General features: G+C 52.4%; 14 protein-coding genes across 14 annotated transcripts; 9 read left to right on the top strand and 5 right to left on the bottom strand.

Annotated features, from left to right (window-relative positions):
- Positions 1-688: 688 nt before the first annotated feature.
- BBBOND_0312100 (hypothetical protein) lies at positions 689-1594 on the bottom strand (the record flags this gene model as incomplete). The annotated part of the gene is made up of 1 exon (XM_012914039.1): positions 689-1594. The coding sequence occupies one exon, from the start codon at positions 1592-1594 to the stop codon at positions 689-691; it is 906 nt and encodes a 301-aa protein (XP_012769493.1).
- A 2391-nt stretch (positions 1595-3985) lies between these two features.
- Positions 3986-4222, top strand: BBBOND_0312090 (hypothetical protein; the record flags this gene model as incomplete). The annotated part of the gene is made up of 1 exon (XM_012914038.1): positions 3986-4222. One exon carries the CDS (start codon positions 3986-3988, stop codon positions 4220-4222), a length of 237 nt encoding a protein of 78 aa, XP_012769492.1.
- Positions 4223-5047: 825 nt separating this feature from the next.
- On the top strand, positions 5048-5458 carry BBBOND_0312080 (hypothetical protein; the record flags this gene model as incomplete). The annotated part of the gene is made up of 2 exons (XM_012914037.1): positions 5048-5132; positions 5238-5458. The coding sequence occupies 2 exons, from the start codon at positions 5048-5050 to the stop codon at positions 5456-5458; spliced, it is 306 nt and encodes a 101-aa protein (XP_012769491.1).
- Positions 5459-5718: 260 nt separating this feature from the next.
- Positions 5719-10585, bottom strand: BBBOND_0312070 (DNA repair protein rhp16, putative; the record flags this gene model as incomplete). The annotated part of the gene is made up of 10 exons (XM_012914036.1): positions 5719-6750; positions 6792-7256; positions 7298-8299; positions 8339-8425; positions 8466-8714; positions 8754-8868; positions 8908-9356; positions 9394-9653; positions 9692-10144; positions 10408-10585. The coding sequence occupies 10 exons, from the start codon at positions 10583-10585 to the stop codon at positions 5719-5721; spliced, it is 4290 nt and encodes a 1429-aa protein (XP_012769490.1).
- An 887-nt stretch (positions 10586-11472) lies between these two features.
- BBBOND_0312060 (ribosomal protein L24 family protein, putative) lies at positions 11473-12142 on the top strand (the record flags this gene model as incomplete). The annotated part of the gene is made up of 2 exons (XM_012914035.1): positions 11473-11502; positions 11747-12142. The coding sequence occupies 2 exons, from the start codon at positions 11473-11475 to the stop codon at positions 12140-12142; spliced, it is 426 nt and encodes a 141-aa protein (XP_012769489.1).
- A 22-nt stretch (positions 12143-12164) lies between these two features.
- On the bottom strand, positions 12165-12957 carry BBBOND_0312050 (EF hand family protein, putative; the record flags this gene model as incomplete). Its single annotated transcript, XM_012914034.1, has 6 exons — positions 12165-12349; positions 12440-12547; positions 12586-12612; positions 12655-12721; positions 12759-12813; positions 12905-12957. The coding sequence occupies 6 exons, from the start codon at positions 12955-12957 to the stop codon at positions 12165-12167; spliced, it is 495 nt and encodes a 164-aa protein (XP_012769488.1).
- A 201-nt stretch (positions 12958-13158) lies between these two features.
- Positions 13159-14310, top strand: BBBOND_0312040 (methionine aminopeptidase, putative; the record flags this gene model as incomplete). Its single annotated transcript, XM_012914033.1, has 3 exons — positions 13159-13285; positions 13408-13901; positions 13939-14310. The coding sequence occupies 3 exons, from the start codon at positions 13159-13161 to the stop codon at positions 14308-14310; spliced, it is 993 nt and encodes a 330-aa protein (XP_012769487.1).
- A 38-nt stretch (positions 14311-14348) lies between these two features.
- BBBOND_0312030 (hypothetical protein, conserved) lies at positions 14349-15916 on the bottom strand (the record flags this gene model as incomplete). Its single annotated transcript, XM_012914032.1, has 3 exons — positions 14349-15551; positions 15622-15750; positions 15899-15916. 3 exons carry the CDS (start codon positions 15914-15916, stop codon positions 14349-14351), a joined length of 1350 nt encoding a protein of 449 aa, XP_012769486.1.
- Positions 15917-16166: 250 nt separating this feature from the next.
- On the top strand, positions 16167-18035 carry BBBOND_0312020 (ubiquitin carboxyl-terminal hydrolase family protein, putative; the record flags this gene model as incomplete). The annotated part of the gene is made up of 4 exons (XM_012914031.1): positions 16167-16508; positions 16543-17280; positions 17567-17780; positions 17818-18035. 4 exons carry the CDS (start codon positions 16167-16169, stop codon positions 18033-18035), a joined length of 1512 nt encoding a protein of 503 aa, XP_012769485.1.
- A 257-nt stretch (positions 18036-18292) lies between these two features.
- On the top strand, positions 18293-19854 carry BBBOND_0312010 (RNA recognition motif domain containing protein, putative; the record flags this gene model as incomplete). Its single annotated transcript, XM_012914030.1, has 3 exons — positions 18293-18521; positions 18584-18649; positions 19052-19854. 3 exons carry the CDS (start codon positions 18293-18295, stop codon positions 19852-19854), a joined length of 1098 nt encoding a protein of 365 aa, XP_012769484.1.
- A 2063-nt stretch (positions 19855-21917) lies between these two features.
- On the top strand, positions 21918-22608 carry BBBOND_0312000 (hypothetical protein, conserved; the record flags this gene model as incomplete). Its single annotated transcript, XM_012914029.1, has 3 exons — positions 21918-21937; positions 21979-22105; positions 22147-22608. The coding sequence occupies 3 exons, from the start codon at positions 21918-21920 to the stop codon at positions 22606-22608; spliced, it is 609 nt and encodes a 202-aa protein (XP_012769483.1).
- A 103-nt stretch (positions 22609-22711) lies between these two features.
- Positions 22712-23491, bottom strand: BBBOND_0311990 (Der1-like family protein, putative; the record flags this gene model as incomplete). The annotated part of the gene is made up of 1 exon (XM_012914028.1): positions 22712-23491. The coding sequence occupies one exon, from the start codon at positions 23489-23491 to the stop codon at positions 22712-22714; it is 780 nt and encodes a 259-aa protein (XP_012769482.1).
- Positions 23492-24177: 686 nt separating this feature from the next.
- BBBOND_0311980 (hypothetical protein, conserved) lies at positions 24178-25182 on the top strand (the record flags this gene model as incomplete). Its single annotated transcript, XM_012914027.1, has 4 exons — positions 24178-24327; positions 24723-24914; positions 24953-25065; positions 25092-25182. 4 exons carry the CDS (start codon positions 24178-24180, stop codon positions 25180-25182), a joined length of 546 nt encoding a protein of 181 aa, XP_012769481.1.
- A 420-nt stretch (positions 25183-25602) lies between these two features.
- On the top strand, positions 25603-27408 carry BBBOND_0311970 (PCI domain containing protein, putative; the record flags this gene model as incomplete). The annotated part of the gene is made up of 1 exon (XM_012914026.1): positions 25603-27408. The coding sequence occupies one exon, from the start codon at positions 25603-25605 to the stop codon at positions 27406-27408; it is 1806 nt and encodes a 601-aa protein (XP_012769480.1).
- Positions 27409-27417: the final 9 nt, after the last annotated feature.

The raw sequence follows: 27417 nt of genomic DNA, 5'->3' as shown, positions 1-27417 counted from the left end.
CTCCCATATGGCCGTTTGTGAGATTCGAAAATGTGACTATAAGGGAGAGATGTATGACATCCATGGGCATCATTGTGAGCTAACATGAACTAAAATACAGTATGCGTGAAAGTTTGCTAGTGTATGCAGTAAAGCACTGAGCTGATGCTCTCTCTTGTCTTGTCCATCTTATTGTCGTCAATGTTCACAGGAACAAGATGACGGGTGTGGACGGGATAGGCCCAAAGGGGAAGGGTACAAACAAATTTCAACTTAACTTAGGCATACATTGCATATGACCCACACTGAAATGTAAATCGATTGACGCTACTATTTTGATATGGGATTCGACAGGCACACAGAGGGCGCTATGTGGGTTGGGTGTGGGTGAGGATGTCAAGGGAAACAGCAGGGCCAACCGATTACCACGACAGATGCTTGGAGCGCATATGATATACATTATCAGTATCAATACATGTAGGCTGCAATGAACGTGGTGCGTGACGGAGCGGCTACGACGGCGCCATCGGGTACACCAACTTCAGCCGTTGACCAACCTAGGGCAATGTTTGTGACTCATGCAAGGAAACTTAGTGAGGATAATGCGGTGACGAAATAGCATTAGCGTGTGTTGCTACTAGGTCCACATGATACAGATACTGTGCTGTTAAAAAGTGACAGCTGTTGTGGTGTTAAAAATCTATGCGTTCTACGCCAAGCCAGTGTATGGCCTTGGACGGAAGGCGGGATAGCGGTCAATCTTACCCTCCTCAAAAATTTTGTCACCGACGAGATTAATCGGGGATTTGCCGGGGTGCCTAGGAGAACTGGGAAATGCAGCACGTATTGTACTCATCACCGCCTGGAACTTCTCGGGAAGCATGAATCGGAAAATAAGGAATACTAACACAATGATAACCAAGGGAATCGCTATGGTGCAGCAGCGCCTAAAGTTATCTTGTCCGCATAGTTTGCCACAGTAGGTGCATTTGAGGACGCAATTACCATCTTTGATCTCGTCTGCACAAATCCAATTGCAGTTGTTGTCAGTACAGTCCTTGCCTTTGTGAGGTTTTCCATCGCACGGGATTACATTTTCGGTATCGCGCTTGTATACAGCACCGTATGTGCCGTTTTTGTCGTAATTGTCGTATTTGACGTGTCCTCTGCATTCAGTAGTCTCTGGATATTTGTCTTTGCATCTGCCGAGTACGTAGCCGTTGCAAGGCCCTCCAGAACAATTACTAGGATCACACCAGCTACAGCAGCTGCAAATTACGCCGTTACATTTCGTTCCGCAACTACAATAATGACATAGACATGGTTTCCCATCTTCGCATCTTATGATGCATCGCTTGCAATCAATTTTATTCTTTTCTTGACACTTGCCATCTTTGCCGCTTGCATAACAATCTTCCTCACAACCACAGCGGGGAGTACAACATTTGCATGTTCCAGGTTGTTTTACCTCCTTGCATTTAACTTCGCAGCCCTTACATCCGGGGGGGCAAGGCGCCTCGCACTTCGTACATTTGTCATCAGAGCAGAGCTCTTCATTGCCCTGACATGAAACTGGTTTGCATCCACACTGGTTATCTCCCTGCCCCTCCACCATCCTCCCCCGACTCCACTAAAACGCCACCCAGGGCAACAGAAAATATATTTTAAGACTCCACCATATTTGAAATATCCGACGTGAACGTAGCATAAGTCATCACATGCAAGGTACTTTTAATCCAGCTGAGCATGCAAATCCGTATGTCAATCCCAGAAGGGTGACACCGAAGGCATCATACGCACTACATGCGTTGACGAGCCGACTCCATAACACGATAGCAATGGCGGTACACTCTAATATTTGTTGGTCAATAACGTAGACACCAACTCATCCATCTCATGTCATGTCAGCGTACCACCACCTCTGCTTTGGCACAACCAACGCAGCATGTGGCAACGCGTCTAATCGCACCGACCGTTGAGTTCATTGAACTCACTGCGACATCTCCATATTTCTCTCCAACTGAAGTACAGAGTCCCAAGTATTTTATACAAACGCTTCTTGTACTCCAAACGTGTGGGATGATGCGCAACTTTAGTCAGTGCCAATTCAGCATCTCCTTTTAATGATAGTACGTCAAACACTCGCTGCTTTCACACTGATTACTCGTAACAGATGGTCGCAATTATGTACAATTGGTGATACAATTTCGTAGATTGGTCCACCTTCACTCACCTGCTTCATATTTACTCTTTGTTTCTCGCCAGCGCATTACCAGTTAAAACTCAGTATAGGGGATGTTAGATCTGTTAACATAGTTCCAACGTTATGCTTATGACACCGATAGCCATTTAGTCCAATATGCTTTCCCAACTCGACGTATGATGTTCCCAATGAGCAGCGTAGATCAATGGCTGAGTTGCTTGCATAATTTTACACAACTTGTGGCGCTTACCCTACGCTTATTTGTATAGCTATCCATACAGCAAAGATTTCGCGTCGCCTAATCGTTGCCTACCTTTGAAGTTAGGTGCCTAATCTACAACCAGTATCACTAAATGGGGGAACTGCACTGATTTTTTATAAACGGTGTCGCTCTAACCCAGCATACGTCACTCTCAAAATATCTATCACAATCGCAATGTCGACGAAAAATAAGATTTCTGTCAAAAATATTATCACACCTATTACGCTGGTAGTTGGTAGGCAGTATACGTCAACTTTTCTGTGGTTGGATTAATTGTGAAAGACATTACAAAGTAAAGGTCCGACTGAAAGTCATCAAACTTTACATACCATCATTTCGGGATAAGACTTGTGCCCACCTGAACTGTGTAACCATGCGGATAGAACACACCCAGACATCCGCGCTTGCTCAACGATGGGGGATTTCACAACATGATATAATGCTGAATGGTATAACAAACTAGTAATCTATAGTAATGTATGAAAGTAGTAATCCGTTCATACGTGTCAGTGTAGTAATACTTAATCGATATAAAGTAACGCTTTGTCGCCATTAAAATGACGGAAAACGTGTTTGAGGATCCATAATAACAGGTTGAAGATGGTGACGGGCACCCGGTGTCTGATGTGCGGAATTGGCGGCCGGAGATGGGTTTGTAAACAAATGGCATTAGCGTACTGCTAGCTACTATCGCAAACAGATTAAGGATGTTAATTATGGGCCTCCGAAAACCATCGTTGATGATATGTTACAACACTAACAACGTTAGGGCGATCGATAATTGTAACGATCGTCTATGTCCATGGTCGATCTTGTATGTGGTGACGGAAAGACGTAGTAGTTGGTGTTGTTAGGAGACATTCGGGTTACGAGTAAGCAGCGGATTTTAATCCAACGTGTATACGTGCACAGCTACGAACAGTGTTTAAACCCGAAGTATATTGTGATAAAGATGTATATATCGGCCGCAAAGGCATTACAACTGCTTCGTAATGTCAATGCTAAGCTGGATAATTTATCAGGAACACTATAGGGGGTAGTATCGTATCAGTAGCCGTGGTTTACGATTAGATCGAGACTTCATGCTCTCAGCATTCCGCTCACAAATGTAACAACTAACTGTTACCTCAACCATCAGCATCATTCATACCTCTCATTAATCACCGGAGAGCAAGGTATGACGAAGCAGGGTGCAGCTTTCAATTTTGATTAGCAATATAATGAAAGGGGGGTGTCATCTGCAATGAGCAACATTCGCATGTATTCGCAACCGTGGAGTATGTGGCGGATCTATGCTAACTACTGTCCTATGCATCTAAAACATCAGATGCCAAGAAGCATTTTCCATGCCTAACAATGGGACACAGCCTAAATAGGAAGCAAAAATACATTGAATTATATCCATGATGCGGTAGATGAGGCATCATTCCCGATAGCTACCACCGTCTGTGTAAGCCGTTCATTGGTTTGCAGGGTTTTGTCAAGTGAGCTGCAGGAGAAGATGTCACAGCGTTGCGAATGTAAAGAAAGTTCGTGCTCTAATGGAAGAGCTCAGTGTTGCGAGAATAAAGGTTGCCAATCTGATAATAAATGTAAATGTTGTTATTGTTCATGTGAAAATCAATGTACAGAGCACATTTGCAAGTGCTGTTCCTGGTGTTGTAAAAAATACTCTGAGTGCAAATATTGCCAAAACAACGGAGAAAAACGTAGAGGGACTCATACAAGTTATCCGCGTTGTGAAAATTGGTTTACCTGTAGGTGTCATGGGTGTATAGTTCGCTTATGCGCATTACTGGGAATGACCGCCTTCTTGGTCCTCTTAGTCATCGTAGCGTACAAATATCCGGACAAAGCTCATAAACTGAGGCTTGCAGTAGTGAATGCATTTAGCCAGGACTCATAACCTTCCGCTTCATTATAAGCTCCTCCATCCAGCGATCGCTTATTGCCTCACTAATCAAGCAACATAGGGAATAATGATATCAACGTCTACATCGTTTTACCGACTCTCTCAATAATGAATGTCATCTGAGTTTTCAAGGTCGATGGTGTCATGCAATGTGGACAATAGACAGAGGACTCAGGCACTTGCTCTTTCACGTCAGCAGCCGAAAATCGCAATTCCACCCAAGGTCTCAACTCATCTGATGAATGCCAAGGTATCATTTTACTGACTGTGTGTGTGTCTACATGATGTGTAGAGTCATGCCCGTAGACGGCACGCTTCGTGATACCGGGATCTTTTCCACTCGATGTGCACTTGCTGCCATGGTTAGAAGACGTTTATGAGTACTATTGCAGTTATTACTAACATTGCTACGCCACACCGTAGCTAAACCAGACAGCAGGTAGCGCACCCATGGCGCTACACGAAATACACGATCGTTGGAATACAGTCTGTGTTACTCTATTTTTTGCAGTTGAGTAACATGGAATTTTTACAATGCTGACAACTACATTCCTCAACTTAGGCTTCGGTCGTGGAAGTGCAATGTGTAACTGGGTTGAGTGATTTTGGAGTGCAGGGTGAGTGCTGTGGCACATGTCCTGGCTTTAAGGGATTTATGAGATTTGATATAAGTTCGATTTGTCTTACGGTGATGGTCAAAGTGCAAGACGCATATGGACGTGAAACTGAACTGTCTCTGAATTGTTCCTGTAACGGTGATGGCACGGGGAAAGTAGGTAAGGAAGTCGCTAAACCGTGTGTCAGAGAATGTACGGGTTGTGGCAGTTTGCTGGATTGTGCGTGTAGATGTTGTATACGTCGACGGAGCAAAATATATTTAGGTTTAGCCTCAGTACTTCTTCTCACTTTCTTTACTTATTACCTCGTTACTCATTTAACTCCCGACTTCAGGAAATGGCACGACTACTTCTCGAATATATTGGGTGCTAGAAAGCTCCGATTCATTCCCAGGTCGGAGTTGGACGCACCCCAAATTACGCATATTACCGAGGAGATGGACATTAATCCATACTCATTCTTCCCGTCCAAAGACCTCATGTAGCCTAACGGGCTGCGTGGAACTTTAATATCGCAAAAACTGTGTAATCTAAATGTAGTAGAGCAACCCGAGTATTAAATTTGGCCATTTCACACGTATCCAGTTACAGGGACTGATCAACCAGAAAAGACATCATGTAATCAGTACTATTGTTGATATTATTAATGCATTATATTTACAGATCCATTGCTATGATCACTGCATGTCAAGCTTTATGAGAATTGACATCCAAGGGACGGCAGTATTGGGCCTGTTCCACCCTATTATCGTTTGAACAGGAAAGAAAGGTCCTCCGAGCTGAGCTTGGCCATGGACTCCGCGGAAGATGATATGGTGGCATCGAACACGATCATCTTCTTTTCCTGGAGCTCAATGATACGTTCTTCAATAGTGTCCTTGCAGATAAACCGCACCGCATACACGGGTTTTGTCTGACCGATGCGGTGGGCCCGCTGAATGGCCTGAAGCTCGGATGCAGGGTTCCACCAGGGGTCCATCAGAAAAATGCGGTTCGCGATCTGAAGGTTGAGACCCTCGCCACCTGCTTTAAGACTGATCAACATGACCCGCAAGTTGGGATTGTTGTTAAATTCCAACAACATGTTGCGTCGAGCTTCGAGGCTGGTGGAGCCTGCCAACACGGCACATTGCACCTGTGCTGTCTTGAGGCGGAATGAGATAAGTTCCAGCATCGAGCAGTACTGCGAGAACACAAGGCACTTGTCAGTGGTGGTAGTGAGGATCTCGGAAATTTCCGCGAACAGCGCCTCGATCTTGGTGCTGGACTTGAACTCGCTAAGTTTGATGTGCTGCAGGATGCTATGCTTGGATGTGCCATGCGGCGCGGCATCGCTACCAGTTCGCGCGGGTGAATCCTCCTCCACCTGCGGGGTATGACGTATCTTGATGGTCAGCGCTGCATAACATGTGGGACAGGTCACAACATTGTTATCGTCTCCGGTTACGTCATCGGGCCTGCTTTGGAGGTAGTCGTTAAGGCACGGCTGATGAAATGAATGCTTGCAGTTTGACGTACAGAACTCATCGCTATCCGTAAGCTTATCGAAACAAAGTCCACAGCTGCGCTCGCTTCCCGCCGCCGGTAGGCTCTCACTAACAGTCGCCTCGAGCTCCGCCTTCGTCTTTGGGTCCGGTGCGTTGCTTGCCTTCATTGCAAGCGAAGAGGGGCCATACAGAATCAAATACGGATGGTCCACTGCCTGTCGCAGCCTCGTTAGCAGGTCGAATATGTGCGCGTAGTTGTGGAGCAGCGTGCCGGAGCGAGCATAGGTGTCCTGTATGAAATTTAGATCGAGGGCTGGGCGCATCAACTTACGAATTTTATGGCTGACTGTTTGTAAAGCGCTTCGTAGAAATCGCGTTCGAAATCCGACAGTACATCTCTGCGTATGGTAACGTGCATTGGTGGCAGATTAACGTCCTTTGCTCTCTCTGCCTTCGTCCTTCTCAGCATGATCTTACCGAGGACATCGTTGTGCAGTGCACTCATCGCCACCTGACCTTCGTTACTATACCCGCAGCTGAGAATTGGCTTTAGGATGCGCTTGTTAAAGTAGGAGTAGTGCAAGATCCGCGAGTGGCCGCAGAAGTCACAATACTTGAAGTCCGAACACGAGAACTCGGTACACTCGCAACTACAGCCATACTTTCCGCAGAAATTATGCGCAAATGGGTACATTTTAAGGAAGCTGATGAGGCTGAAGACATCGCCGACCCTGTTTTGTAGCGGGGTCCCGGTCAGGCACCACCTGGACCCTGATGATCTCAGACGTATTATCGCCTGAGTTTCCATTGATTGGCTAATTTAGATACAAAACTAACCTGAGAGGTCGAGTTAGATTTTGTTTTGATCCTGTGCGCCTCATCTATCACTATACGGTCCCAAACCATTTCATGCAAAACGCTCCCCTCGCAGATAGTTTCATCAGATGCAGAAGGAAGAGGTTTAAGCCTCTTTTGATCGACAGTTTCCTTCTTGACATGGCTTTTCAAAGGCTTATATACGTTCGTGTTCGCACTGTCTGGTTCCATTTTGACCTTTATTTCGGTTGCTTTCTCCGGTAGCTGGGTTGCCAATCCATCGCCGGTCCCATCCTCCAGCTTCACCTTTATTGCAGTGTTGCTAATCGATTCCCTCTTGCGTTTCATATCACGGCCTGATTTGCCGCCACTTGTGCTTGCTTCCTTGTCTTTATGTGTTGTCCCAGACCTCAACCTTCGTCGGACGACTGTAGCTTCTTCGTCGTCTTCATAACTGCCGTCTGATTCCGCGTTGTCGGCTTCTATGGTGGCCATTGAGCTGGGTGTGGCATCATAATCAGGAATAGCTTCTTCATTATCAAGTATCTTCTTCTTAGACACTAGCTTCTTTATACTGCTTTCATCAAATTCCAGTTTTACCCTCACATTCTGCATGTCCCCATCAGGGCTACCTCCCGTGACGCCGATAGGAAGCTTATTTTCAGCGGATTTCGTAGCAATCGATGCTTCTGAATATTGCTCGCTCAGTCGACGCATCTTATTAATGAAGACAATGACCTTGTTGATCAATTCGGTTTTGGAACCAAAAGCACTCAAACCGAAGTGTCCCAACAGAGACTTTAGCTCCACCACCCTTGTGGACTTGAGCAGGCCCATGTCCAACTCATCAGAAGAGGCAAACCTTTCCAAAAGCTCGAGCTGTTTCATCTCTCTGACGTTGCTTTTCTCTGCCAGGACCTTTAGCTGCTCCACGAATACTTTGACACCACTGCTCAGCGACCCCAAAGCCGACTCAACATCCTTTTCAGGTATACCCAATGTAGTGAAAGCGTCCGTGATCTCCTATAGAACATTTTGGTGTCACATGATAGTTCGACCTACAATTTTCAGAAGCTTGGCCCCAAAGTAGTCTTCGTCCTCGGGATCCTCCTCTTCCACTTCCATTTCCACTTCAACTTTCTGCCGTTTCTACAAACAATGCAAATTATTGTATCCCAAAAGTCCCTACCGGTGATCCAGACGAATCGTTGTCATCATCTTCATATGCTTCATTGTCAGCTTCGCCCTTTTTGGCGTTGATCTCGTCTACAGCTTTCTTGATGTCAGGGAACAACCGGGCGTGAATCTTGAGCACGATTGAGCCTGAGTCGGCCTTCCGCTCACTAAGCCGCTGCTTTTCCGTACGTATCGCAGTTGGTCCGCAGAAGTATTTCTGGTGCAGGACGAGCGTTTTATGAAGGTACATGCGACCGCAAAACTACACGCGCTTTGAACATATGAAGTGCAATCAACCAACCTCACACGCTATCTTGCTCTTGTTCTGCACCTTTCTGAACTCAGCTTCCACGATGGCGTACGTGGTGAGAACCACGTCATACTCGTGCAGCACATGCGTCAAGCTCTTTCGGTGCCTGAGAGGCGCTGTCAAGCGGCGAATGTGCACAACTCACGGCCCATGGTAAAGCAACACCGACAAGTAGCCATCTGCGACTTTGGTTTTTATTTCGTTGTACCACTGGAGCAGCGCCGCAAGAGGTGAGACTATAAGCGTGCAACCCCGACGGTTGAGCATAGAAACGTTCTTGGCATCCTTCTTGTCCGACTTCTTACCCTTTTTACCTTTGCTTTCAGGTTTACTTTCTGGCTTGTACGTCACTTGCGAATCTACCTGCGGTGCCTCTTTACTACTAGAAGCGCTTCCTTTCCTCGATGTTGACTTCCCAGCAGCATCGGCGCCGGATTCTATTGCTTGCGCCTTCTGCTGCGCTAGCAGCGCATCACGCTTCGCAGCGATCAGGAGAGCAATTGTTTGTATGGTTTTGCCCATTCCCATTTCATCTGCCAATATCCCCCCTTTGACTGGCCCCTTCTCTTGGTGGTACATCCACGTGACTCCGTCCTGAAACACCGTTAATTGTCACAAGCTTGCACCCTACCCTCTGGAATGGCAACAAAGGCACGAGCAACTCGGGCGGTTGTGGCAGCGACTCCAGCTCCGGGGTGATGGCTACCGTCTCAACTGCGTCCCTAATTTCGAACTCCTCGTCTAACTCGTCCGGATATTCCATTGCTAGCCTAATTTTTGCGACAACGACTTTCTGCAAGGCGCCAAGGCTATCGAAACCGTACGCATGCTCGACAAGCTGAGCCATAAGGGGATCAGGTTCCTCTTTCCCTTTACCTGTCTCGTCTGTACCTGCGATGAATTCCATTAATATTGACATATAAACTGACCCTTAGAATCTTCCTTGTCCCCAGATTCATCCTTTGCCGCTTTAGCAGCCTTGCCCTTCGCAGTTTTCCCCTTGGCCTTGGCACCGTCGGATTTCGGAGCATCAGCACTGCTGGCTGCCGCCTCATCCTTGGTTGTCGCTTCAACCTTTGGTTTCCGGCCTCTCCTGGTCTTGACACCCGATGAAGGCAGATCTTTACCGCTCTTGGATGCTCCTGCATTATCTTTATGAGTGCCAGCTTCCCCGTCCTGCTTGGCAAGTGTTTTGCCAGTAGCTGCTTGCGATGCCTTGGAGCTCTGTAGCTCGAATATGCACACCAGCGCCGGGACAGCGCAATCTACGTGCCTCCAAAGTGAAATAAAGCCGTATGGGCCACGTATGCTCTTAATTGGGATGCCGACAATGACGTCGTTCTTGCCGATGCTTCTCTGGCATTTTTGGCACTGCACGGCAGCTGCAATCGTATTTAGAATTCGCGCAAACCGTGATTAATCCATACAACACACCACTAGTACAGTTCTGGCTTAAATCATAGTATTAGACAAAAGCACAGGCAATGTAACGGGATCGTATTAGTCGCGTAGTACACGTCAAAATCCGTGGAAGGCTGACCTTCCACGCGTCACCAACGACAATGAAGGCAAAATACCGCACAGAACGCCAGTGTAGCTGAGATTCAACGACACATCAAGGTACAACGTGCACGCGACAACCTACTGCGATTGTGCTTCCGGATGATGCACTTATATTTCACGATGTCCTTTGTACGCTTCCCCTTGAAGTGGTTGGCGGTACTGGGCGACATCCACTCTCCCCTGCCGATGTCCAAGAGACAGTTGACGTAGAGCACATTGCTGGGTGTGTGCCACGCGGCAAGAGCGTTGGAATCCGCCATATTCGCAATATATGGTATCCGAATAAACGGCTAAAATTTATCAGAGTGATCCATGAATTTCATGAACTGCGCTAGCCAGCCAAAGCGGCATGTGTGTCAGTGATAGGAAAATATTATCGTCACCTAACCTGAAAAATCGGGTCCCCTAGGTAGGCAAGATGGCCGAGTGGTCTAAGGCGCAGCGTTTAGGCCGCTGTCAGTAATGGCGTGGGTTCGAACCCCACTCTTGTCACCATCTTTTCCGCGCACCGCCGGCTTATGGCTATATGTTTCGGCAGCGACGCAGTGGCCCTCGCAGTGGTTCATTTATTTCCACCCTTGTGAAAAAATTGACTCAACGTTTTTCAGTGCAACTCATAGAGGCTTAATATTAACACATAATTTAAGGCCATCGTCAGGACAAGATGGCCGAGTGGTCTAAGGCGCAACGTTAAGGCCGTTGTCAGTAATGGCGTGGGTTCGAACCCCACTCTTGTCACCACTTTTGGCCTATTTTTTTTACGCACAGCGACGCGAACGAGCCTCTAGTGACGCTAGAAGTGCCGGCTTTTGTCGAACTAGGCTAACTTATAAGCTGCTATGGGCGGCATCCGCACGGAGCACGTAGCCGGCGATGTGCACATAAGATCAACGCCATTTGGCAGCGCCACCGCTTCCGCGGCAACACGACGTGTTCGCGTTGTGGTGTAGTTGCGTTTAAGCATCAATTGTCGTTACACATAGTTGAGACAGCGAATATTTGGTTACTGTCGGTGGGACCCTCCGCCGAACGCTCACCCCATAGGTCACGTAACCCCGGCAGCCGCGTCGCCTCCGCGGAATATCAAAGACCTATTAGCCGAATATATCGGACAAGAACGACACTGTTGGACTGCGAATCGTTAGGTATGTTCGCGGCCTGTACAGCCCGCCGTTTCGTGCGCGTGCCTGAGCCCTCCGCGGTGTCGCGAGTTTGACGTGTAACGCGGCAGCCCGTTGACCGCGTGCGGCCAAATTGCACACTTCATTCGTGTTGCTTTTGTTTTCACATATTTTGGGATCATATCGGCCGCAGGTTCTCGGATTTATCGTATATCGTCAGGATGAAGGTCAGCAGAAGTAAGTCACCGCTTTCGCGTCACCGACGACCGTGTTTTAAACCCGCTAATTATTTGTGCAGAGGTGTCTTCTAGCCGCAGGAAGTCCCGCAAGGCCCACTTCACGGCGCCGTCGTGCAAGAGGCGCATCATCATGAGCGCCGCGCTGTCGAAGGAGCTGCGCCAGAAGTACAAGGTGCGCTCCATGCCCATCCGTAAGGACGACTCCGTGATGGTCGTGCGTGGCCACTACCACGACCGCGAGGGCAAGGTCACCCAGGTCTATCGTAAGAAGTGGAAGATCTACATTGAGCGCATCACCACCGACAAGAACAACGGTGAGAGCGTTCAGGTGGGCATCCACCCCAGCAACGTGATCATCACGAAGCTGCGCATGGACAAGGATCGCCACCGCATTCTCGAGCGCAAGGGACAGGCGGCCATGAAATCTAAGTACACCGAGTCCGACGTTAAGGCTTAGGCTGTCTGGCTATAGTGCGCTCTCAGACCTTTCGGTTTGGTAATATTGGCAGCATGCGATATATGTCTTCGACGAATGTGACGTAGTCTATGCGCTGGGTGCTCTGCGGGATGCCGAGCAGCTCGAAGAGGTAGTTAACCTCCGATTGCTCGAGCTTCTCTCCGCGCGTCGTGAGCAGCCTGATGAGCTCCCTCGTGTCGATGAAGCCTGAGCGTCGATGAATTCGGAGCATTGGGCTTGCTTAGTGACAGCGGTGTACGCATGCGGGTCCCCGCAACGGCCAGAAGCTGCACTCACCTGTGTTATTCTTGTCGAACAGCATCAGGGCCTCCCTCACCGCCCGCTCCGTGGGCGGCGGGGTGAAGTGTTGCACGAAAATGTTCACGAATGCCTCGAAGTCCACACCTGAAGGCCGTGCATATGTTTACAGTGCACGTCCGTACCTGTTGACGGTGCGTTCTTGAACGCCTCTGCAACAATATTAGCGACTTCCGCGTTGACCATCAACTTACCCTCGACTATCTGGTCGAGACGTTTGTTCGTTATGACCTGGCCGAACGACCGGAAGAGCAGCCTGAACTGCAGAGAGCTGTCTATGCCACTGATGCAAACGCACCTCGGACTGGTTGATGCAACCATCTCCGTTGCTGTCTACCAGCTTGAAGTGGTTCCTAAACGCGATGTGTACGGATGTGAAGCGACAGCTATCGCCGGCCGTCGAAAACGGGCGATGTGTACGCGGCGCTTTGTGCGTAAACCTACTGGAACATAACCAGATGCTCCGCGCTCAGGCGGAGGTGTGGCCGCGGGGCCATAATTACCGACGCTTATATGACTGTGCAGCGTCAAGAACAACAATTGTGCCGTATTAAGCCCCTATTACCGCCTAGGGAGTGCCCTGGGGAACCGGTCGCCACAGACGGTACGGTTGCCGCCTTTGGCAACATCAATGAGAGGCATTTATCGCACATATTTCACATCTGACATTATGCCAATAACCGATAGTAAATGAAAGGATGACTATCTCCCGTGCCCTTTTCGGGCGATCCTTCCTCTCCCCGAAGCTCATCCTCGAGCGGACGCCGTTTGGATCGTTGTTGTCAGCTTCTAAGAAAAAACAGTTCACCCCGACCCTACGTCAAGGTAAGTTAACGGTTTTTGGCCCAACTAGACTGGATGGCTGAGTTTTGTTTACGTTTCCATGATGGCCCCGGCTGAAGTCGGCCGACGTCAATCGTTGTTACGTCTGTATAACACATGCTCAGGAGCGTACCAGGTGCTGCCGCCACAGCCCATTCCGGCGCATATCACACGCCCGCCGTACGCCGCTTCCCGCAACGAGAGCGAGTTACGTGCGTACTACTCCCAGCCCTGCGTACATGCGGAGGTAAAGAATGCTCAGCAGATCGCGGCTATGCGCGCAGCGGCACGCGTAGCTGCCGACTGCCTAAAGCGGTGCATGGATGCAACCGCTGAAGGCGCTACTGCGGAGGACATTGATCGCTTGGGGCAGGAATTCATCGTGTCGAGAGGCGCGTACCCGGCTGGCGTGGGCTTCCACGGGTTCCCGAAGGCGATATGCATTTCGGTGAACGAGGTGGCCTGCCACGGCATACCCGACACGCGTCCATTCACGCGCGGCGACGTGGTATCGTACGACTGCACGGTGTTCCACGACGGCGTGTTCGGAGACTGCGCCGCCACAGCCATAGTGGGTGAGGCCACTGAGGCCGTCAACACGCTGGTACGCGTGGCCAAGGTTTGTTTGTTGCTCAGTGTTTTGCAACACATCGCAGGAGTGCGCAGACAAGGCAGTGGCTGCTGTTGCTCCCGGCGTCGAGTTCGCGCGGCTGGCCGAGATCGTGACCTCGCATGCTGCCGCCTTTGGATTCGGCGTGGTGCGGGAGTTTGGCGGCCACTTCATCGGCGAGCTCATGCACATGCCGCCGATGGTGCAGTTCAAGCACCCCAGCTCAACGCCTGGGGTGATGCAGGCGGGGCAGGTGTTCACCATTGAGCCCATCATTTGCCAGGGCGACCCCGCCATCTACACCTGGGACGACGGGTGGACCATCGCCACTTGCGATGCCGGCTTTTGCGCGCAGTTCGAACACACGGTCCTGGTCACGGACACCGGCTGCGATGTGCTAACTCTGCCGCAGGGCTAATGCGATATTAAATGAGTTGGTGTTGCTTCACACTAGCTTCATTCGATGTCCGGCTCGTCGTCATCGTCAGATCCTCCGGAATCTTCGTCTGCCTTCTTGGTACTCGGTTTGATTCCGATGAGTTCGTCTTTTCGGCGTCGTTTGGCAAATGTGCCATCATCGTCGTCGTCATCGCTCTCTTCCTCGTTAACTCCCGTGGAGGGATCACCTCCGACACCGTTACTTTCACCCGCACCTCCTCCTGAGGTGGCGATATTGCTCTCGTTGTCGCCTGATGCAACCTTGTCGGCGGTGTCGGATGCGGCGTTTCCGCCAACGTCAGCCCGACCCCTTTTAACGCCACCAGGCAGCTCAGCACCCGGGTTCAGGAAATTGTAGAGTGGCGTGTCCCTGTGGCCGACCCACTCCTCGTCCAGTGGCGTGCCGTCCGGGCCCACCTCTCTGAGCTCAATGGGGTTGTCGTCGGAGACGTAGTCGTGCGCGATCCAGGACAGTACCTCGACCTCCGAACATGGGCCGTATACAACGCCGTCTCCGCGCACCCACCGGAACTGGTATCGCGTGGGGGGCGCCGACTTGCCGCCGCGTTTGGGTCGGTTTTTCGCCGCGGCAAGCGCATTGCGTATGTCCTCCTTCGTCATGTAGTACACGTTCTGCCAGGTGATTGTGAGCACGTGCGCAAGGTCAGACACGTCGTATTTGCTGAGGTCTTTAGGCCCTGTCTCTTTCTTATGCTTTGATTCGGCTCCTTGACTGGCCGCACTGGCGTCCGCCGCATCCCGCTCCTGTTTACGAAAGCCAGGCAGGCAACGTTTGCCTGATTGCTGGCGCTTAACCTTGAGCGCATCCACCGGCGTCTCTCCCGGCTCCAGCAACGTGATGAGCCTCTTGATGACGTCGATTGTAGGGACGTCCTGCAGCTGCTCCATGAGGTCGGGAGTTGACGCAGAGGCGCGCACCGGCTGCTTTGCGTAAAACGCGCCATTTTCAGCCTGCAGACACGTAAAACTGGCATACAAACACTGATAGCGTACCTTAAATGACAGTGAATTCTGCTCCTCGAGGGATGCAACCCAAGGGTCGTCACCCTCGTCCCGGTTGAGGGACCTGTTCGTCGAGGTCATCTTCCGGTTGCTCTCAACGTAAGTCCCCTCCGTGTCGAATGCGCCCTCCTGCATCTCGCGGCGCATGTGGAACGGCTCTATCGTGATCCCGCCCTCATCCGCAACACGGTCGTCGCCCTGAGGAAGGTGTATCCGATCCAACGTTGCGATGGCTCCAAAAGGAGCCCGGCAACCTAAAGACACCTACCTCCGCATCTCCAGCGGCCCCTACTGCCGACTTCTCGTCATAATCGAGACCGGCGTCACCGAAACCGAGGTCAGAGGGGTCGGCGATGCCCCGTTGCCGGAGGCGTCGCTGGTCCTTGATGCGGTTGATCTGCGGAGAGATGAGCGGAGGCACAACCACTATACACATCCCAATATTACACCCGAATAATGAGCCCAGTAACACATCGGCCTTCGTAGATCGAGACTAAACGAAGGAGCAGAGTTGCGTCGAAGGCTGATACGAAAACACAACCCACCTCGTGTGGAAGGTACATTTTAATAACATAATTAGCGATACTCTACACCAGCGAGAGCACGCTACTTAATGTGTTCGCGTCAGCACCCATATGAACCCCCCGGCGAATACCTCCGGCGGCCGATTGGGTACTGCGCCACCACTTGCGACTTGTTGCCACCTCCCACGTAAGCGCCTTCGCACACATCGGCCAGGGCGCCCGCTTGCAAGCTGCCTCGAGGCGATTTCCACCGCGCAGTGGACTGGTCTGTGTTCTGCCTCGCGCCGCGATGGAGGATGCCGGTAACTTCATCCGCGTGACCGTCAAATGGATGGGCAAGCGCTTCAACGACCTCGAAATTAGCCTTGACGATAATGTAGAGGTGCTGAAGGCGCAGCTGTACTCGCTCACTGGCGTGCCGCCTGATCGGCAGAAGGTGATGTACAAGGGTCTCATCACGGAAAGCACGAACCTGAGGGAGAAGGGGCTGACCAATGGGACTACCCTGATGCTGATCGGATCCCCGGATAAGCTGGTGGAGCGCACGGAGCCCGTGCGTTTTTTGGAGACCATGACGCCGCAGGAGAAGTCTGCGATGCTCAGCTCCGCCAAGATGAAAAGGATCCCTTGCGTAGGTGGTTCTAGACGGCAATCATGGCGCGCAGGGTATCATGAACCTGGGCAACACGTGCTACTTCAACGCTGTGTTCCAGTTCCTGCAACCCGTGACTGAGCTCTGGGAGGGCATCGAGCTTCTGGAGGCCAAGGACGCCATCGACACCAAGTCCGACCGGTACCAGCTGACCAAATCGCTGCTGGACATGCGTCGCAACCTGCCGTCAACGCTAACGCGATACGTGCCGCTGCAGCAGATGCAACTGCTGAGAAGGGTCAACCCGATCTTCAACCGGACCGACGAGAAGACCGGCGTCTATATGCAGCAGGACGCCGAGGAGTGCCTCAGCTGCCTGCTTAGCTGCATCAACGGCCTGTCAGACAACAAACTAACCGACGAGCTGTTTGGGTACACTTTGTCGACGACCATCCAGCCAAAGGAACGGTCGGACCCTGCGGCTACGGAGGGCAGCTCAGTGACGAACGAGTCCAACTTCAAGCTGAACTGCTACATGGGCACGCAACTGAAGTCCGTGGGTACGCTGATGGACGGGATAATGATCTCGCTGAATGAGGACATCGTCAAGTTCAGCGAGCAGCTGGGCACCGACGTGCCCCACGAGAAGGTGGCTCGCATCTCCACCCTGCCGAAGTACCTCATTGTGCACCTCGTGCGTTTCGAGTGGAAACAGGAGAGCAAGGTGTCCAAGACGGATGCGGTGAAGGCCAAGGTGTGCCGCCGCGTGAACTTCGAACGCGAGTTAGACATCACGTCCATTTGCACCGAGGTTAGTTTGAATAGTGTTATCTAGATTGCCGATGACTGTTTATTCGTCAAGTGGACTTCGTGTTGAAAAACGCGCTCAAAACCGCACTCGTGTAACAATGTCGTCACCATGACGGATGACTCAATGAGCGTGGCGCCGCTGCTAGGGCCAACCCCAAACGAGGCCCTTACAGCCCAATGTAAAAATCGTTTTCATGCGTACAACGGCGGCAATTGCCAAGCATTTCATGCAGTAATGTGGCAACACCCACATCTAAGTCCAAACGACTAATTTAACCTCGCCGCAGGAACTACAGCAATTGCTGCATGAAGCTAACGCCGTGGCGATGCAGTTGGACTTCAACATGGGCAAGACCAACCGTACTGCGCCTTTCAAGGGCTACGAAATGTACCCGGGGATGTACGCCACGGGCAGATACACGTTGCAGTCGGTGGTCACGCACCAGGGGCGCACGGCTGACGGGGGCCACTACGTCTGCTGGACCAAGGACAACAACGAAGGTTGGTTACGCGCCAAAGTACACAGCATTGTTCGCAGCGGCTCCAACCGAGGACTCCGACTCAGATGTGGCAGTCGACGACGGCTGGCTGATGTTCGACGATGATCGCGTGACCGAATACCGTTGGGGCAACTTCGACCTCTGCGGAGGCAGGAGTGACTACCACATCGCAGTACTGCTACTGTACAAGGCGCAATGCGTAAGCGTGGACGCCGAAGAGGCGCCCGCTGGCGCCGACGACGCACCAATGGCTTGACCAGATATGTCAGATGCCGCACTGACCGGCGGCGACCATTTTCCGCCCCTTCCTGTTGGCTTTATACGTTAATCATGTGTTACCGAAGTTCACTCTCATCCTTTAGTCATTAAAAAACGATATTCTGCGAAATTCACCGCGGCAGGTTGGTGGACGGCCGTAGGGGGTGCCCTTCGGTCGCGGCCTATCTCCCGCATTGGCAGTGCTTCCTGACTGGAACGCTGGGCAAAATACTTGTATTTTAACAGCCACAAGTCATGGCGGATCAAGAGGTAGTCGCGGCTGAACCGGTGTGCGAAGCGCCGGTGGCGCCGGCCTCCTGCGAAGGGGTAGCCGCGACCGAGGAGCCGGCCCCGGAGACGTCGTCAACCGATGAGCCGTCCAACGAGGCATCAGAGACGCCGGTTGAAGAGCCAGCACAGCAAGAAAGCAACGAAAGCGAGCAGCCAGAGCCACAGGAGGAGGACCAGCGCGCGTCGAACAAACGTAAGTTTAAAGCCGCTGTTTGGCTGCTACCCGCGGCTATGACGTTACTAAACTAGTGACAGATTCCACACCTGCGGATGACCAGGTGAAGTTCTTCGTCGGAGGCTTGCACCCATCTGTTGATGAAGGTACGTTACGTGATGACTACGCGTCTTGCTACGCGCTTCGCAAAACGCCGTGTAGCTGTCTGATATGAGCGCACAAATGCGCCGGTCTGATCGTTTCGGTCGACTCGATGCGTTTTGTGTAGCAGTGTGTTGCTCTGTCTTGCTATGCGGTCTCTTCATATACATTATGGAGCCCTTTTGGTGTGAAATACGTTTGTTAACTTTAACTATGGGTTAATTTGAGTATATCTAAAGATATGTATCGTATACGGAATAAATGTGGATTTGCGTTTCATGTAGTTTCCGTGCTGCCGTGCAACTACCACTATGCTTTTTATTTTGGCCGATGTTATCCCTCATTTCGGTTTTATATGGCGCTGCTTATACAATATTTGTCACGGCTTCACTGACATGCTGCTGCAGAGGTCATAAAGGGTCACTTCTCGAAGTATGGACGGATCGTTTCGGTGCAGATCATGCGCGACTTCTCCACAGGGCGCAGCAGGGGCTTCGGTTTCATCACCGTCGTCACCCAGGATAACACGGAGAAGGTGTTCACGGACGATCACATACTCAACGGTAAAAGGGTGGATGTGCGCCACATGCAACAGGACCCCGGCTCCACCATCAAACGCAAGATATTCGTCGGTGGGATCTCTAAGGCACTCAGTGAGCAGATGCTTGAGGACTATTTCGGCAGATTCGGGACGATTGAAAAGGTGATAATAATGCGTCAAATCGACGGTAGCTCGCGCGGCTTCGGGTTCGTTGTCTTCGCGGTGGACGGCGCTGCCGAAAAGGTGCTGGAGTCACCGAGCCACTTCGTGTACGGCTCTAAGGTCGATGTTCGCGCTGCTGAGACTCGCAGCAGACAATCTTCGAACCGCCCCGATGCTTACTTCAAAACCCTGGCGCAAGGCATGAAAGTGAACGGACATGATAACATAAAGGGAATGCCTTACCCACGTTCGCATCACATGCAACCGCCGATAATGCCCCCTCCGTCAGCAGCTCCGGTTGTCGGTTACGACCCACAGATGCTCCAGCAACACATGATATACCAGCAGTATGCCATGCAAACGCAGTACGCGTACTATGCACAACAGGGTGGTGCCCCTGGCGGCAGGGACCCGTCCCGCTACCTGCCTCATCGTCCAACCAACTTCGGAAACCAGCCATACAGCCAGAACAACATTGCACGCTCCTACCGACCAAGACCGTATTGATATTAATCCAAACGAAGCCATATTCCGGGTTTTGTAGGGTACCCTCCTGCACAATATTTTCCAAACCGCCGCAGAGGATATTAACGTGTTGTCCGTCCAAAACTCATTTGGTTGCTCAGAAAGGCGGCGTTCTGCAGATACATGTGTGTGGGGATTGCCATCTGTATGCTCAGAGGCGCCCTTTAAATTCATAAACAACATGAACGATTACGACGTAAGGTAGTTGGTCTGTGTCGAGTGACGGTTGCTCGGGATGCGCTATGGAGAGGGACTCAAGCGCAACCTTACTTGGCTAGTTTAAGATTCCTGTGGACCACAATGATCAACTACGAAAGTGAATATCGCACACTAGAAACTGGCCCCTGACACCAACCGGTATACGTCTGCAGAGGACATATCGAGACCCGTCCGTGATATTACGCGCTCTCACGGCGTCACGATGCAAATCCGCCCGTTCTCTGCGCGTCACCGCACAATATCCGAGGTGCGTGCGCCAAACGGGCGGCGGCGCTCATCAGTGACCGGATGCGTCAATCAGAGGGAGGCCTGCAAACCACGAGGCAGGCACGGCTCCAAGCTACCGCGCGACACGGAAAGTAGAAGTTTACGATCTGTGCAGACTGCCGTATACCTTAGGGAGCGCCATTATCGCCTTCAGTGTACCAACCTGCGGTACAAGTGGCCTCCACAGCGTAGGCAGGTGGATGACGGCTGCTTTCGGCCCGAATTTACCGCTGCGTTGTGGAACTCCAATAACATGGTCAATAATATTGCATATTATACAAAACCATCTGTAGTTAATGTTTGTTGGTTACCCTCCAGATCTCTACTCGTCAGACCGTGGTGTTGCCCTTGTTTTCTGCCAACCACCGCGTGGCAGGCCGCTTTAAATCGGCTGAATTATCACAATTGCGGCGGAATCTAGTGGAATCTTACATATTTCCACCAGGTTACGCTCCATCATCCGTATTGAGGTCACAATACACGATGTCGCTGGCCCCTTTTCATGCTTTAGCTTCCGCTGTCAACGTCTTCCAGCGGCGCACATCGGTATTTAGAGCCCAGCATTGCGCTTATGTCACCAGTTTGTGGAAGGATGGCGTGTGTCGTTACAGCAGAGTGTGTAAGTGTCTACACAAATACAGAGAGCTCATGTACCAGCAGTGACACAGACGAGGTGTACGAGCACTCCACCCTGCTTCTACTGGCAGCGATGGGCGTCTTCTGCGGTGGCATCGCGCTCTATGGCGGATCAAGTGGCAGTAGACAAGGGATTCCAACGAGTAAAGGCGATCCCGCCTGGCCAGCCTAAATCAGGCGAGGTACAGGCGCACCTGGTAGCTGATTCGCTGCACATAGATGCGGTCAAGAATGAGTTGAAGTCCATGGGAGCGAAGATGTCAATGCGTGGTAAGTGGAGTTGCTTGCGTTTAACACCTACGGGCGCCACGTAACTACCGGTGTAAATGGATGTGAATGCAATGCAAAATTAATATATAAAACCATGGCTATAACGTCATTTTAGTTGTGTCATGCACGTGAATTGCATCCTATAATGCAATGTATAACTGTTCTCTGATAGTATAGCCGTTTTAATGTTTAAATTGATGTGGCCTGTATCGCGGATGGCCACTCCATGTCTTGCGCACTGATTCTCTAGCGCACCCGATGGATGGACGTTAATCATGCGCGTCCACGGTGTAGTGGAAATAATATTGGTGGAACCCATTGCTCGCAGACGGAGTCACGCTAGTGGAGGGATGCGCTGAGCTCGGCCACAATGAGGGCCTGGTATTCATCCACAAGGTGAGTTACGTACATTGCGCGAATTCGAACACTGACGGTGCAATACCTACTTTTGGTTTGGGTTTGGTTAATGCGAATGCTCCGATTTTGCGTACACTCTAGAACCGTGTAAACTGGCCACCGCAATGTGGAACACTGGCCGCCTGGTGGCTGCCACAAGTGAGACATCTGATGGGACCCCAATAATGCACCTGCAGAACGGTTCTATCGTACTCTGGGACGCGGCAACGGCTGCCTTCGCTGGCTACCGGAAGGTCATGGAACGACATGCCACGATGTGGGTTCCGCGCACAATAATTGCAACACCCACGTTTACAGCCCGCTTAAACTCCCGAAGAGCATGATCGCAGAATTCAGCGAAACCATCGATGTGGTCGACGCAGATCGCAGTTGCATGGTCAAGGGTGTCCTTCACCTGGGCAAGGATCACACCATCGCAGAGAAGGTAGGAATTCGCAAACTACGTAACACGCTATATACATTCAGATAGCAGTGTCTCTAGCCATGATGTCCGCGGTTAAGCTGAACAACGTCGAGCTAACTATCCGCCAGAAGATCGTCGTCAGCAACGCCGAGCTCGACCGATTGCGCCAAAGCATGTCCAGGCGGAACCTGGACAAGCTGGCGGAACGCCTTTTTGAATACCAAACCTTCGCGCACCACACCAGGTACTGGCTTAATCTAGAGCACGACCTCCTTGAAATCCCGGACTCGCTGTGGGAGGAGGACCACCTGAGGGCGCTGTTCCGCGCAACTCAGGCGGTGTTCGACATGCCTCCCAGGCTCGAAAAGCTCAACCATCGCATTTCGTGGCAGCTGGAGTCCCTACAATCGCACTCTGAATTCGTGAGGCACAAACACTCCTCTCGGTTGGAGAAGATCATAATCCTGGTCATCACCTTCGAGCTTGCGCTGGGACTCACGCAGGCTCTGTACAAACTGGTGTGACGCGCCATTCCCACAAGTGTCGCAAAAGCGCCACTAAACTGCCAGCTAATCTTACAGAACGGGCATATAAGCAGACTGGTTTGAGTCGTCCGCCAACTGCATTTTATGAGGACCCGAGCCGGACGCCACGACCGATGAACCCGACGTGCGGCTGCTGCTGGCGTGCAGCCGGAGTGTACGCGTATGAGCCGGGGCCGCTGTAGGTGTCGACCCTGCGGAAGTCGAGTAGGTTCTCCATCTTCTTGGCCATGTAGTCGAAGCAACGCGGGCAGACAGAAAGAAGGTTGGGGAACCCCTTTGAGGGCAGCACCTCGCGCATCAGGTAGTAGGTGTGTCCGGAGATGAGCCCGATTATGTTTACGACCATCGGTGCGCCCATGATGAAGTTGAAGAAGAGCATCGCGAATGGCAGCTGGTAGGCCTTTACCGTGAAGATGTATATGGAGACGGAGTTCCACATGTCGCGCTTCGACCAGTAGTACACGATCGCGAACAAAAGTGCCTCACAGAGCATGGGGTATCCGGTCGGCCAGTATATCAGCAGGCTGAACAGCGAGACCAGCAGGATCTGGATCACCACGAAGTAGAGGTATGCGCCAACCGAAGAGGCAAACACTGGATTGCGCTCGAGCATTGACGAAAACTGGGAGAACATGTACGTGTGAAAGACCCACCGCAGCGAGAATGGTCCCGCGTACAAGCATCCCAAGAGAATCCGGTGCACTTCATACTTGAAGCGGATGATTTGCCAGTCGAGCAGCAGGGAGTGCGGCGAGACTATGTTGAACGTCGTAATCAGCGTCAGCGCGAACGATAGCGTGATTATCATGCGCGTGATGCGCGGCAACGACGCGTACCAGACCTCCGGGCCGTTGGCGTCCATTTGACAACGTTGTTGTTGGAGTCCCCGTTCAGGAAATCGGCCGGGCTAGAGCCGGCAGCAGCATGCGATTTGCACTAGTCACACCTAGTACAGGCGGCCACACCGGCACGCCAGCGAATCGCGTGTCCGAAAAGCCTAGTTACGCTGAACCTATGTGCAGGCCACCGACGATTGCGGTGCAGCGAACACACACCGAAAACATCAGTTGTTGACGTTTCGGATTCTTTCTATACCCTTTAAATTGACAACACCAAACAGAAAATCGAATGTGAAACTCGTCCGTACGCTTTCTGTTGTGCCTCCCGCGGGGTGTGGCACGTCTGCGGCAGGCGCCAAAAATTCACCAAGTATCAGGATTCACAAAATTCGTCTCAATTACGAACGATAAATTGTCAGCGTCCGCTGCGAGAAGTGACGGATGCTCCCGGCAATGCCCCTGTCCGAGACCGGCAACCAGCGTTACCGTTGTCGTGGGCCCTGCCGACGTTGACCGCTACCGAGCGTTCGTAAGACGAGACTTGTGTGATTCCTGGGTCGCCTTTCCCAGCCGGTTTTGTGGCGTGTTCGCTGGAGAGGACGGGGCTCGTGTTGAGCCCGAAACACTGTGGACTTCTGGTCACTGTGTCACGTCCACCCGGCGTTGTCTGCCGTGCCTCCCGCGCTCTGTAGCCCGTATAGCTGCAGCAATGTCGTCATCGAAGTCGTTGGAGGTCGAGAAAGCTCCGGAGCCGTCGGAGTTGGTCCGCCCTGACGGCTCATACTTGTCCCATCTGGTGGAGGACATGCTGCAAGAGATGGGAGTATCGCACTATGACAATCGCACGACCCATTTGCTGGTTGACATATTGCAGCGTAAGTTGATCCAGATGCCAGAGCGTGTTGTTTTGAATTTGTTGATGTTATAGCAACCCTGGACATCCGTGCATTCCGTCTGGAGGCTGCTAGGGGCCTTGTTCGAAAAGGCTCCCCCTTGCACCCAGATATTTTAATTGTGCATGTGATACGTATTGGCGCGGATTTTCGCACTAGGAGCGCTGGGATATGTTTTTAAGTTACCGGCGCTTTTTACATCGTCATGTGTCTGTGCCACCGGTTTTGACCGGTTTGCCCATTCCGGCCGGCAACCTCGCCTCCATGTCGTCGTGCAGCACCTTTGCACAATGTACACAGATTGTGTTGGTTTAATAAACAATGCTTCGTAACACGAATGTCTATACACTGCGCAGGGGAGTCGCTTTCACTGCTCGACGACGCCCAGCAGCAGAGCGAGAACCGCATATCGCAGGAAAAGCAGCGCCTGCTGCAGAATTCCACCATCGCAGCCAAGCTGCCCAAACTGAGCGTGACCGTCAGTGAGGAGGACGCCCAGCTGGCCTGCCAGCAGTACCTCTCTCGACACGTTGGGAAATCGTCCTTCCTCCAGGTTCGAAACACGGCACTAAAACCGATATTGTCTGCCAGGACATCAAGGAGATGCAACGTTACGCGAACAGCGTGCGTCTTGGTGTGAAGACGATCACCCTGCCGCCGTCGAAGCAGAGCAGGGGATTCCTGGCCGCTCTGCGCTCAAGCGAGTGAGTGACATTTGCGTCCGACTGAGCGTTCTGCAGGGCAGCAACATTGGGGTTCTTCCCCACCGGCTCGCCGCCGCACCTCCCCGAGAACATCTCGCTCAACACCCTGGTAGGTGACTGCGTGCTGAGGCTGACGTGGCTCAGTTGCCGAATTGGGACGTCGCTCCGAAGGAGGACAAGTGACGGAGCGGTTGTGTCAATGCTTGTGCGTAAGTGTCGCCGTGTCTGCGGCAGCAGTGGCTCAGCATGGACTCCCATGTTGCCGATCCCTGCGGTCGACAACACCTGCGGCTAATGCCGCGATATAACAACGTACGGCTGGATTCCGCCGGCAGCTGCTAAAAACCTGTTGTAACATAGACACTTCGCGCTTTCCAGCAGCCTGTGTAGCCGTGTTGACGTATTACCGGATCTGGCGCCCGTACACATCGCGATGGGGTGCCGACGCGACGCATTAGGTGTCTGGCTGCGTTAAAATCCGCGGCCACAACGTACACACCGAACCCGCCCGTGTACCACGGGCATCGCACGCAGTGAATGGCGACCGTCGAGGAGATAACCTCGCGCTTCGTGGCGCTGAACGCGCGGCGCGAGGCGATCGACGCCGAACGCGCTCCCAAATGCGCACCTGGCGCGCGTATAGGATGCTGCACGTACCCGGCGGACCTGATCGAGGGCTATGTCGCGCTGAACGAGTGCATCCTGGGAGCGCCGGGCGGCCTGAATGATGCCGCGGCGCAGGCTGCCACGGCCGCAGCCAGCCATTCGCTGAGCGTGCTGACCGACGAGCGCGTCATGTGCATATGCGAGAACGTTTTATACGTCATCGTGTACCACTTAATCGAGACGAAGCAGACCGACGCCATGCTGGGCGCCCTCGTGCGCAATGAGGCGTTCTTCTGCGTGCTGCCGCAGGCTAAGACCGCCAAGCTGGTGAGGAGCGTGCTCGAGCGTCTGTCGCAGGAGGTGAAGGACCTTGACGTGCTGTACAAGGTCTTCAGCATCTACCGCGGCTGGTGCGAGTCCAAGAAGCGGACGTTCCTCGGGCTCCGGCTGGACCTAAAGATCGCGATTTTGCTGCTGCTGCGCAGGAACTACACCGCTGCGCTGAGCACGCTGGACCGGCTGCAGCAGGAGGTAAAGGCGCTGGAGGACAAGCCGCTGCTGCTGGACATCCACCTGGTGCAGGCCAAGGCGTGCCTGCTTGTGCGCAACCTCGTGCGCATGAAGATCGCACTCAGCAACGCCAAGAACATCGCGTCCAACATCAACACGCCGACTTACGTCAACGCGGAGATCGACCTGCTCAGCGGGCTGGTGTGCCTCAGCGAGAAGGACTACAGCACGGCGTACTCGTACTTCTTCGAGGCGTACGAGGGCTTCCACATGGCCGTCGGCGGCACCCACAGCGTGCTGTTCCCCAACCTCGCGCGGTCTAAGGCCAAGGCTAAGGTGCTCGGTGAGCTCACCGCCGCCGACACGGCGGGTCCAGCGCTGGTGTCAAGCGCCGCGGTGTCGCTGATGGTGGGCGAGGGCGAGCTGTACAGCTGCCACGCGGCGATATCCGACATATCGCCCGTGTTCTTCTCGTTCTACAACCTGACCGAGTACAAGAGGGGCGCGGAGGCGGATAAGGCTGTCGGTGACGTGCCTGCGGTGGATGCGTGCAGCAGCCACTACCTGCAGTACTACGGGATGCTCAACCTCGACCTTGCGGCCAACGGCCCGGAAAATGCGGAGCAGATGCACTACGAAAGCGGCGAAGAGCCGCTGGACGTCAGCGTGCTGGCGCGTGCCGACGAGCGCAAGCTGGTCCAGGCGCTGAAGTACCTGCTGCTGACCATCGTGATCACGGGCCGCAACGACGAGATGATACCGCTACTCGCGGCGAAGAACAAGCAGAAATTCGTGAACCACGTGGAGTGCAAAATGATACAGCGCATCAGCGCGTGCTACAAGAACAGCTCCCTGGTGGAGTTCGAGAAGCTGCTGACGGAGTACAAGCAGGTCATCCTCATGGACCCCGTGCTGCAGCAGGAGATCCACCGTCTGTACGAGGCGCTGCTGGAGCGCAACATCACGCGGATTTTGCAGCCGTACAGCAACGTGCAGATAGACTTCGTTGCGAATAAGCTGTGCCTGCCGCAGCAGAAGGTCGAGAAGAAGCTCGCGGAGATGATTCTGGACGGCAAGTTGCGGGGCACAATCGACCAGGGGCAGGCGCATCTCGTCATTTACGACGAGGAGGAGCACGAGACGTTCTACGAGGACGTCAACCAGACCATCGGGCACATGACGAAAGTGATAGACACGCTTTACGAGAAGGCGCAGCGCGCGATATGACGCGCCAGC

This window comes from Babesia bigemina (genome assembly GCF_000981445.1).
Source record: "Babesia bigemina genome assembly Bbig001, chromosome : III".
NCBI lineage: Eukaryota > Apicomplexa > Aconoidasida > Piroplasmida > Babesiidae > Babesia > Babesia bigemina.
Note: the sequence above shows the minus strand (reverse complement) of the source record. Positions and strands in the feature narration are given on the sequence as shown.